Raw genomic sequence first — 11,463 nt, 5'->3', positions numbered from 1 at the left:
TGAAAATTACCAGATTGCAAAAAACTAATGCTAATGCAATATTAATAAAGAGCATATATTTTTTCTAAACACTTAATTATGATGGTAATGAATATAAAAATATCTGATTCTAATAATGCTTCTAAATTTCTAGGTATCCAAACGAAATATTCAAATAATCTTATACTCAGTACTAATAAACACCAAATCACAAAATAAGTATCTATTATGTAACGATAAAAGCGTACTTTTGTAATGTCTTATATAAAAGCACAGTATAAATATAGACAGTAGGTAAATAAAGAAGAACAAGTCTAGCTAGCTGATGGAGTATGAAAAAGACAAACCAAATGAACATGAAAGGGTACGGCGGCGTTGTAGCCTCCGGGAGCGGCGCTTGGTCCCTTAGAACAAAGGTCCCTTGGGAGCAGAGGCGACTGTCAGGGAGAACCCTCACCCAGCGGTTTCCAGCCTAATATACCCAATCAAAATCTGAACTACTAGACAATAGAGATTATTAACAGATGACAAAGGCAGTAAGAACTAGAGCAAGAACTACGATACCAAGAACAATATAAAGGATGACCATATAAACAGAAATAAAGGCAGGAAATTATCAATAGCAAAACTTCCTAAGGGTTCTCTGTCTCTGTTCTCTTTGTCAATCATCCAGACTGGTCTCACCACTTAGGACTAACAGAGGTGTGTGCTTTCCTAGCTTAACGCTTTGGGCACGGGCACCATGATTATTCCACAAACAACTAGCCCTTCGTCACAGAAGACATATGCGGGCAAAACAAGTGGAACTAGGACCGTGAACCCTCAAAGGATTACACAATGCTTTTGCCGTTAGCCTAAGATGAAGTGAAGTTAGCCAGACTTTCTTACAGAGAAACAGAGAAGAGAAACCCAAAGGAAGGTCCCGGAAAAGAGCTAGGGAATCGGAAAGAGAAAGCAAGAAGAACTTACAACAGAGGTAGAAACAATTACAGGAGGCGAGAATCAGAGAGCACAAAAGACATTGTAGGCAGCAGAGATGGATGCGCTAAACAACTCTTTCATTCATATCTAGGAACGGTTACAAGAGGAGTACTTATAGAGAGAAATGACCGACAGAGAGACCAAAGGAATCACCCGGGTGCTCATTGGGCCCCATCGACAGTGATTTGCTTTTGTCTTTACAGGTGTGCGGCCAAGATCAACCAAATATAAGAGGTGACATAAAGTAAAAATGACATAAAGTAAAAGGTGACATAAAGTAAAAGAGTAACTGTTCATGATAAGGCTTATTGTGTCTTCAAGCAGCTAAGTCTTGCTACGGATAGGATTCTGCCTGGCAGGAGGATAAGATGTGACATCTCCTTTATTGCTGAGTCTTGATAAGTCTTGATGATATCTTGCGGATAAGTCTTGATGCTGTTTTGTCGTGTTGTAATAATTCTTCTACTTTCCTTCAGAGGTAAGGAGATTGTGGATAGCCTCTGAGTCATATTCACAGTCGTCTTCTTCTTGGGAATAGCACTGGAGCGTTTGGGTCCCAGTGGAATCTTTACTTGAAGTGTCTGATGAGCTTCTAAGGCCATATCCTTGTTCTTTCAGATACTGAGTAAAATAATCGTCCATCATTTTCTTTATTTCTTCCTTTTCGACCAAAGATCTTGTCTGTTTTTCTTTCTCTTCTTCTTTTTCTTTTTCTTTTTCTTTTTCTTTTGGCATTTTGGCAAATGCCCAGCCATCAACGGACTTGATATGTCTTTACCGGTGGCCGTTTGCACGGACTAGCTAGTGAAAACCCTTCACTAGTAGGGGGCTGAGTAGAGAACGTACCTGTAGCTTTTGCCTTCCATATTCGATTTCTCTTTCTAAAGTCTCAATGTATTCTTTCTGAAAATCATTTTTCTCTTCTAAGAGCCTTCTTTTTTCATTGAGTCTTTGGATAGTCTTGGTAAGTGTCTCGCAGTGATCACAAAAGATTATCTTTTTAGTGTCTTTCGCTACACTGTATGTAACTTGATCTTCTCTAATGTGTCTGAGAGAGGGAGCAATATAATAATTTGTGCCAATGGTTAACTTTGCTGCCTCGAGTGCTTCTTGGAGATTAGTAAAGCCTTTGTAAACAGGTCTTGGATAATTCTGAATACTAGCGACAACTTCTGTCCAGGAATGAAAGACTCCTGGAGTGTGACCTTGGAAGACTACATAAAAATTAAACCCTTTTTTTCTTTTGAGTAAAATATTCTGATAGACCATTGAGACAAGCAAGAAAATACTTCTGGTCTTTTGGATTTCTTTGATAAGCTAACCACAGATTGTCTAGGAGACATTGTTCTTCTTTCGTAACTGTAACGGTAGATAAAGTCTTGAAAGTAATATTTGATTTAGGAAAAACTACTAATTTCTGGTTACCAAAACTTAAAAATTCTTGTCCATAGGTATTATATCTAGAAGAGGATGATGAAGGAGGCCGAGGAAAATCCATCTGTCAAGAAATAAATTTTTGGTCAAAAAATCTTCTGCTTAAAGAATCAGCAAGACTATTATTTTTGCCCTTAATGTGTTCAAACACTACTTTGTAACCATTACCAGTAATAATATCAACTAAATTAAGCCACCGTCTTCGGCTAATTTTATTTTCTTTACTTTTCTGGAAATATTTTACTATTGCTTCACAATCTGTTCTTAAAGTGAATTCTGGTTTGTTAATGATAAACAGTCTAAAGGATTCTAGCGAATAGATGACTGCTAATATTTCAGAATCAATACTACTCATATTCCCTTTTTCTTTAAACTTGCCACTAGCATAACTACAAATATGTTCTTCCTCTTTACTACTGTATTGGTGGGGTTTGGCAATCAAAACGCCTCCCCATCCTAAGTTGCTACCGTCTGTCTCAATTATAAGATAATCTGAGTCTAAAGGCATTTGTAATTTAGGCAAAGTTTTTACTTTCTCTTTAACTTTTTTGACCAGATTTTATCTTCTTGGTTAAAAAATTTCTGCCCTGTGGGCGAAGTTTTATTATATAGGGGTCCTATTAATTTACCTACATCTTTAAGAAAAGGCCTAGCATAATTTACCAATCCTAAGAATTTTTGTAATTGTTTGGTGTCTGACAGGTCGTCAGGCATTTCTAAAATTTTCTTTGAAATATGATCCTGTAATTCAATCTGGCCTTGTCCAATATTGACTCCTAAAAACTTGATATACTCTTTAAATAATTCAATTTTGGTTTTGCTAATTATAATGCCTTCCTGCATAAAAGTGGCTAAGACTAGTTGTAAATGTCCTATATGGTCTTCTATTGTTTTGCTAAACACGAGTATATCATCTATATATACTAAGACAAAATTATCATATTTTCTAAATATATTATCCATCTTTCTCTGAAAAATTGTTGGGGCATTTTTCAAACCAAAAGGCATTACTAACCACTCAAAATGTCCTTCTGGACAGGTAAAGGCTGTCCATTCTATACTATCTGGGTGCATTTTAATCTGCCAGAAACCTGACTTACAGTCAAATTTGCTAAAAATCTTTTTATCTTGGATTTTATTAATTAATTGGGTTTTATCTGGGATATTGTAACTATCGGTTACGGTATTGTCATTTAATCTTTTATAATTAATTACCATTCTAGATTTTCCTCTTTTTAATTCACTATGTTTTCGAACAATAAAAGCAGCTGATCTATGAGGACTAATAGATTTTCTAATGATGCCTAATTTTAATAATTCATTTATATGCATCTTAAAATCTTCTTTATCTAGGTTCGTAGCTTCTATGTTTGCTGTTTTTACTATGTAACTTGGGTTTAGAAGTTCTAACCTACATTGAATATGGTTATTTTCCCAATATTTTAAAGGATTGTCTCCAAAATATTCTAGTTGATCAAGTTTATCTATAATTTGCTGTAATTGGTGTTTATCTTTGTGATTAATGTTTACAATTTCTAAGTATAATTTTTCTGTATCTAGGAAGGTATAGTCTAATTCTATCATTCTTTCAATCCAATCTTCAAAATCTTCTGTTTCTTCCATAGCTTCTTCTAAATATTCAGGAGAACTAGGAACTGAAATTATTCCAGCATCTGATGTCTCTGTTAGGGTTGATGTATCTCCTAAAGTGACAGGAACATCCACAATATCTTCATAACATAACAGCTTATTGTCTAATTTTTCTAAAGTGGTTTCTACATGTTGGGATAAAGCTTCTAAGGTAGCTGGTGGTGTTGTTTGTTTACAACTACCTAAAATAGGGCATTGACATGAAGTTGATTTGGAATTAGACGCTGATGTTGAGGGGCCACCACGCTCCGCTGGAAGGGTAGGAGAATAGGAAGTTTGGACAGGGACTATACTAGAATTTTTATGGAAGTGAAGGTAATCACGAGAAATAGTGAGGGAGCCGTTATTATGAAGGATAAAATTAAGACCCAAAATAAAGTCTACTTTAAGTTTAAGGTCTCCGGACCCAAGTAAGGGGTAAGGGATAAGACGCAGAGAAGGTAGAACAGTTAGTAAAGAATTGAATTTGGCCATTATCGACATATTGAGTATAAGGATTGTACGTACCATCTACCTGTTGGCTCATAACAGTTTTGGAAGTATGTTTAATATACTGGCGAGGGACAAGACGGCGATGGATGATACACTTTGTACAACCAGAATCGACCAAAGCATCTAGGACGATAGAGTGCTTATCTGGAAAGGTAAGCTTAGCTCGGACAAGAATGCTAGAAAAAGATTTGTCTTGGTTACAGACAAAAGAAACATCTGGAGTAGGGGATGGTGTAACGGTAATCCCATCATAGGAGTCTTGTTCTAAGGCGTCTAATCGATGCTTTAATAAGGAGATTTCATCTTCACAGTTACTGATTTTTCTAGAGAGAATTTCTATCTTATTTTTAAATTTATTTCTAAATATATATATATATATATATATATATATATATATATATATATATATATATATATATATATATATAAATATATATATATAAATATATATATATATAAATATATATATATATAAATATATATTATATATAAATATAAATATATATATAAATATATATATATATAAATATAAATATATATATAAATATAAATATATATATAAATATAAATATATATAAATATATATATATATAAATATAAATATATATAAATATATATATATATAAATATAAATATATATAAATATATATATATATATAAATATATATATATAAATATATATATATAAATATATATATATATAAATATATATATATATAAATATATATATATATAAATATATATATATATAAATATATATATATAAATATATATATATATATATATAAATATATATATATATAAATATATATATATATAAATATATATATATATAAATATATATATATATAAATATATATATATATATATAAATATATATATATATAAATATATATATATATATATATATATATATATATATATATATATATTTATATATATATATATATATATATATTTATATATATATATATATATATATTTATATATATATATATATATATATATTTATATATATATATATATTTATAAAAATATTTTTTTAAGTGTAAATACAAACGTAATAACTAATTTTTTTTTATTGTTTCTTATGGTGGTACAAATGCGAGAAACTGGATATATATATATATATATATATATATATATATATATATTGATAAAAATATTTTTTTTAAGTGTAAATACAAACATAGTAACTAATTTTTTTTATTGTTTCTTATGGTGGCACAAATGCGAGAAACTGGATACATAAAAAATTTTCCAATAGAAAACTTTTCCAATGAGAAAATTAGTCAAAGGGAAAATGATTTTATACATGTGGTTTCATGCACACACACACACCACCACATGTACATGTATGTGGGTTTCTCCAACCCGATCGATATGATTGTAATGATAATTTATTTTTAAAAAATACATCTATATTATGTAAAAAAAAAAGAGATTTTTAATATAATAAGACTATAAGAAAGAAAAATTTTAATTTTTTCTTAAAAATAGTTATAGATGTTGTTTAAATTTATGATTTATTATAGTTAATTGATCAAATACTTGTAAGATTTGAAATAATCGGGTCAAATGCAGGGATTGCCGGTTCAACATATTAACCGGGTGAAGTGGGCGGTGAGCCGGGTCCGGTCGGCCGTCTCCCCTCGCAACACAGAGCAGGGGAACTTCTACGTTGATTTGGTTGAGATAAGGTTGTGGTGCATTTCATTTCTGTCTCTCTCCCTCCTCCGCTGTAGTCGCCCATGGTTTCTCTCACTCCTCCCCCCTCCATCTACCTTTTCCCTTCCCGCCATTCACCTCCTCCACTCATTCTTCACCCCCGCCACCTCCACATCCGCCTTCATCCTCCCGCCACCGCCCGCTTGAAACCCCCCTCCGCCTCCACCCTCCAACCACCGTCCTCGTCCCCGTCTGAGACTCCTTACCAGCCATTCCGCCCGCCTCCTCCCCGGACCCCCGACCTCTCGCCTGACGCCATTCTCAACACCCTTAGCAACCGCCTCGGTCGCTGGTACGAGTACGCCCCCCTCATCGCCGTCCTCTCCCATAGCTATGGCTTCTCCGCCTCCTCAATCGAAGAATCCACCGGCATCTCCGGTGTCGAGCAGAATCGCTTCCTCGTCGCTTCCAAGGTCCGGGAGTCTCTTCTCCCTTCTCTAGACCCCGAGACGCTCGCCTTCTTTGATTCCGGCGGCGCCGAGCTCCTCTATGAGCTCCGCTTGTTGAGTAACACCCAGCGCGCCGCCGCTGCCCGGAGATTGGTTGACCGCAAGTCTGATGCTCGTGGGGCTCTGGAACTCGCTCGTGCCATCAAATACTTCCCAAGCCGCAAAGGTGATCGTGGGTGGGAAGCCTTCTCGTACACTTCCCCCGGAGATTGCCTCGCGTTTATGCATTTCCGGCAAAGTCGTGAGCACCGGAACCCTACCGACGCGGAGGTCTGGCTTGAGCGTGCTGCTGAGGAGGCGGAGACGGACGCCGCTAAGAAACGGATTGCGGAGGAGCTGCAGAAGCTGTTGGGTGGGGGAGAGGAGGAAGCGGATGATCCGAAGAGAGAGATAGTTACGGTTCCTGTCGTGAGGCTGAAGATCGGGGAGGTGGCAGAGGCCACCTCGGTCTCCGTTTTGCCGGTTTGCGATGCGAATGAGGGAGAAATTGTGGACGCTCCGGAATGTGGGGCGCAAGGAGAGTTTGGGGTGGTGGTGGCAGAGAAAGGGTGGAGGAAATGGGTGGTGTTGCCTCGTTGGGAGCCGTTGTTGACTGGGGGACCTTCTATGTTGGCCGTGTCATTTGCCGATGCAAGTGTCGTGCCATGGAAAGCGAATAGATGGGCCAAGGAAGAGCCGATATTGGTGATAGCTGATAGAGGGATGAAGGAAGTGGAGATAGATGATGGCTTCTATTTGGTCTGTGGAGAGAATGGGACGTTGGCAGTAGAGAAAGGAGTAAAACTGAAAGAGAAGGGTGTAGAGAAGTGTTTAGCGGGAGTGATTTTGGTGGTGAGGCCACCAAGGGAGGAACAAGATGATCAAATATCTGATGAGGAGTGGGAATAGAGGAGGTACACAACAAGTTGTTTTTCTTCAATGTTTATGATTCTTGTATTTTCTCACTTTTATACTGAGAACAGGATCATCAGGGAGGTCTAGGTCATTTCTTATGCTTTTGGTTCTGTGAGTTGTTACTGTGTCTTACACCGGTATTGTCTCATTCACCATGAATGGATACTCTTTGCTGATTTCGTAGAGAAAAGAAATTCTCATATACTACTAGTTCAGTGACCTGTTTTCAGTTCAAAGAGGATTTCTATTTACCTGTGTTTGGCACGTCCAGTGCCAGTGGTAGAATTTTGTCATTGCAAAGACATGAAGTTCTCTTCATGCTATATGGCATTGTTCAATCCAATTTTGAGAACATGCCAGATGATATCACTCTTTTTGATAAATAATGTATGGTTACCAGATTATCGGTTTAAAATGACAGGTTGATGGACACTCTCAGGATTGTTTTGCTTGCAAATGCAAATCTTTGAATTTATTAACGTGAAGCTTAATTTTACATTTAATGAGGGTTAGCTCTACTTTGTCCACATGTACTTGCATTGGGCTGGTCCCCTGCAATCTCATGAAGAAAGTGAATGAGACTAATCTCTCCCTATAAATGGGTTCCATTTACTTTTTTCTTGTGATTGGAGAAAACCAGCTCCGTTGCTGGTACATGCACTTCAATTAGTGAATGTTACTTCGACAGTGTGGAGACTATAATGGTTTATTTAGTGGGACTGATAACAAGAATATATTTAGTTTTTAGTGAAGAATTGAAAATATATCTGTTGTAGTTTTTTCTATATTTTGCAGGATCAGTCAGTTTTGTTATAAAATTTTGCAGAAGCAATAGCATAAGTCATAAGTTGGTTTTACTGGAGAAAGTTGAACTTGTGATACTCTACATCAGATTAATGTGGAACATGGTGATGTAAACATTGGGATTGCCTTTCTCTATTCTCTTCTTATAGGAAGTAGGCCTTCAGTATTCCTTTTTTGAAGCAGTTTGTCTTCAGTATTGCTATTCAGTAAACTGCTAGAAGTTTCTAAAATAAGGCAATAATTTGTAACTCCTTAAAATCCCCAAAGTTAGGTTTCAGCACAAACTTGTATGTCAGATCAACTTGACATAATGAAATTCAAAGCAAAGGAAGATTACAAAGGACTAAACTAGACAATTAAAAATCTTTCATTTTTGCTCTTCTTAGTTTTTTAGAAACTTGTGGGGAGGATTGAGGTTGCATTCTAGACCATCAAAGTAATGTTAACCTAAATTTCCTCAAGCAAAAAATAGAACAATATCAATGCTGTTAAGCTCACAAAAATGTTATAATTTTATTTGAATTGTTTCTGCCCCAATCATGCTGTATATGTTTAACCATTTATTTTTTTGCTCAATCAATATAACTCTTGATGACAAAGTGGATGCCTCATTTTTAGCTATATGGATGGAATATTTTAAAATTTCATGCACTTCAGATAGGCGATAGCTAATGATAATCTTAGAAATCAAGAACATTGATTGGGTACGAGATAAATTTGTGTGGTTTACCTCATTTCTTGGATGGATGAGTACTTATAAGTACAGACATCTTTGATGTTTATGATATTATCCGAGCTCTGTTATGGATTTCTACATCCGAATGCAACAAAGGTTATATGGATGACTTCAAAAACCTAAATCTGTGTTTTCTTTTGCAATATTGATGAACTTGTTTTATTGAAAAATGCAAGAACTTATTGTTGATTAATTCAGTTACTTGTCCAATACAGGTTTCTTCAATGGAGTGGTCCATCTGAAGGAAAATAAGGAGGCTAAATTTGGAGGCTATACAGTGTGCTTGCAGATGAGCATTCTTGCTGGGTGGCTTTTTATGTAAGAGGGTGATTTCTACCCATAAGTCAGTTCCAGGAATTCTCGAGTATCCATCTTCCTGGAACTCATGGATCTATTCACTGTCATTCTCTCTTGACCTGGTTAGACCCAGGGCTTGCTTCTATTGTAGGGGAAGTAGACAATCTTAATTCCTCCTTTCTTTTATTTCGTTATGCATGAAAGGACCGAATTGGATCATTACAGTGTGATATTTTTCAGGGCAAAAGAGTTCGAAAATGATCCACAACTACGTGCAATCCTGTGAACTCCTTCACTCTACATCATTGGAAGCTCTGCTTTTAGCCACAGAAATAAGCACCTAGAACTTCTCATCTTTATGTGTTAAACACAGAAGTATATCGAAAACGAGCCTTCGTTTATTACTCCTTAAATCTTCGTATTGGTTGTTAAGTAACTTCATTCCAGTACTGGGTGCCTGATGCTTTAGTTTCGTCTCTTGATCAGATGAACTTTGTAAAATTAAATAAGAAACTGCATGTTAATGGCACTTATACTGTTACAAGCTGCAGTGGAGTGAAAGATGAGATCAATTGTCATCACTATCTTTCAGCTTTTAAAGCAAGGCTTTTGTATACAAAAGATTGTTACAGATTCAAGTTCACTCCTTAGAAGACATAAATTGACCCTGTTGTGAGGTAAGATCAACCTTGTCTGAAGGCAGGGTAAGGAAGAGTAGTGAGGTGGGGTTGAAAGGCTGGGATGAAGTTGAAAAACTTACCAGATAGGGCAGTTACCTCTAAGGAGAACCCTCTTTTTAGACAAACATTGAGAGGGTTACCATTTGGGAAAATATTTTGCTTGCATTAGGGGTCTATTAGGAACCCTTAGAAAAGAAAAGAAAATAAAATGAGAATTTGACCATTATTATTCCTAAAAATAGTTAGTGAAAATGATTAAGGCAGAAGAAAAAAAAAAGGCGTCTCTCTCCACGGGTCTTATCCATACAGATTTGTTACACCGTCAAAGTACTACATGAGAGAGCAAAGAGCTGTGTTGGTGTTGCTTCAATGGGTGTTATGCTCCTTCGACTCATGTTTGGTAGATGTTCGAAGATTTTGGGTTTAGGTGTTTCAAAGTTTGATGTTGAATTTATGAAAAAGATAAATATTTGCACCGACTTGTTCACTACTGAGTACGTGAATTTTATTTATAATAAATAAAATAAGTATGATCAGATTACAATTAAATTACTCATGTCCCAATTACATTCAAAGTCTAACACTTAAAGATAAGTCTTAATATAATTGAAAAACTGGGCATAAATAGAAGACTAACATAACTCAAATACCCGTAAGCTGAACCTTTTCTCTGAGACTTCTTTCCTATGAGACTCATCTTAGACTCCTCTATATTAATTTTAGCTCCATGAGACTTCTTATTGTGGGAGTTATGTTAGTCTCTTCCATACTTGCTCTTCAATACTCTCTCTCAAGCTGGAGTTTATAACTTCAACTTGCAAGGAAAAAGATTCATGGTCTTCTATCTTTTTTTTTGCTAAAAAATTCTTCATAGATGAAAAATGTTCATATTGTGTTCTCTCATTTTCTTGAATATTTTGGTCATATAAAAAATTACCATAACATATGAAAAAAAATACCTCTTGCTTGTATTTCTTTTTCTACTTCTCCCCCTCAAGTTGGGGATAAAAAGGACAGAAACACCTAGCTTGGATTAAACACAATATAGGAGAAAAAATCACTCTTAGCCGTACGACAAATCTCATAGTTTGAAATACACTCTGCCCAATTTCAAAGGTAAAAAATGGTCCAATTTTAGGACAAAAAATAAACTACTCACTTTTAAGGATAACTCAAACATAAATCACCTCTTGGGTGAAGAATAAATTAAATCGAGCTAGATGTTGGGTACACTCTTATACTTTTTAGATAGTGGGTCTAGGCATTGTTCTAAAGTGATGAAAATACAAGATAATAAACTGAAGAAATATTAGAGGAAAACAACTTTAATCAGAAGGAG

At 35.5% G+C, this 11,463-nt stretch overlaps 1 protein-coding gene across 1 annotated transcript; it reads left to right on the top strand.

Moving 5' to 3' along the window:
* The first annotated feature begins 6,253 nt into the window (after window positions 1-6,253).
* Window positions 6,254-9,661, top strand: LOC137939500 (rubisco accumulation factor 1.2, chloroplastic-like). Its single transcript, XM_068784786.1, has 2 exons — window positions 6,254-7,606; window positions 9,363-9,661. The coding sequence occupies exon 1, from the start codon at window positions 6,288-6,290 to the stop codon at window positions 7,599-7,601; it is 1,314 nt and encodes a 437-aa protein (XP_068640887.1). The 5' UTR covers window positions 6,254-6,287; the 3' UTR covers window positions 7,602-7,606; window positions 9,363-9,661.
* The last annotated feature ends 1,802 nt before the right edge of the window (window positions 9,662-11,463 follow it).

Source organism: Aristolochia californica, unplaced genomic scaffold, assembly GCF_029961685.1.
Source record: "Aristolochia californica isolate CCGP_79_NKW_82.1479 unplaced genomic scaffold, dmAriCali1.0.hap1 SCAF_8, whole genome shotgun sequence".
Lineage (NCBI taxonomy): Eukaryota > Viridiplantae > Streptophyta > Magnoliopsida > Piperales > Aristolochiaceae > Aristolochia > Aristolochia californica.
The sequence above is the reverse complement of the archived record's forward strand: the minus strand, read 5'-3'. Positions and strand labels throughout refer to the sequence as shown.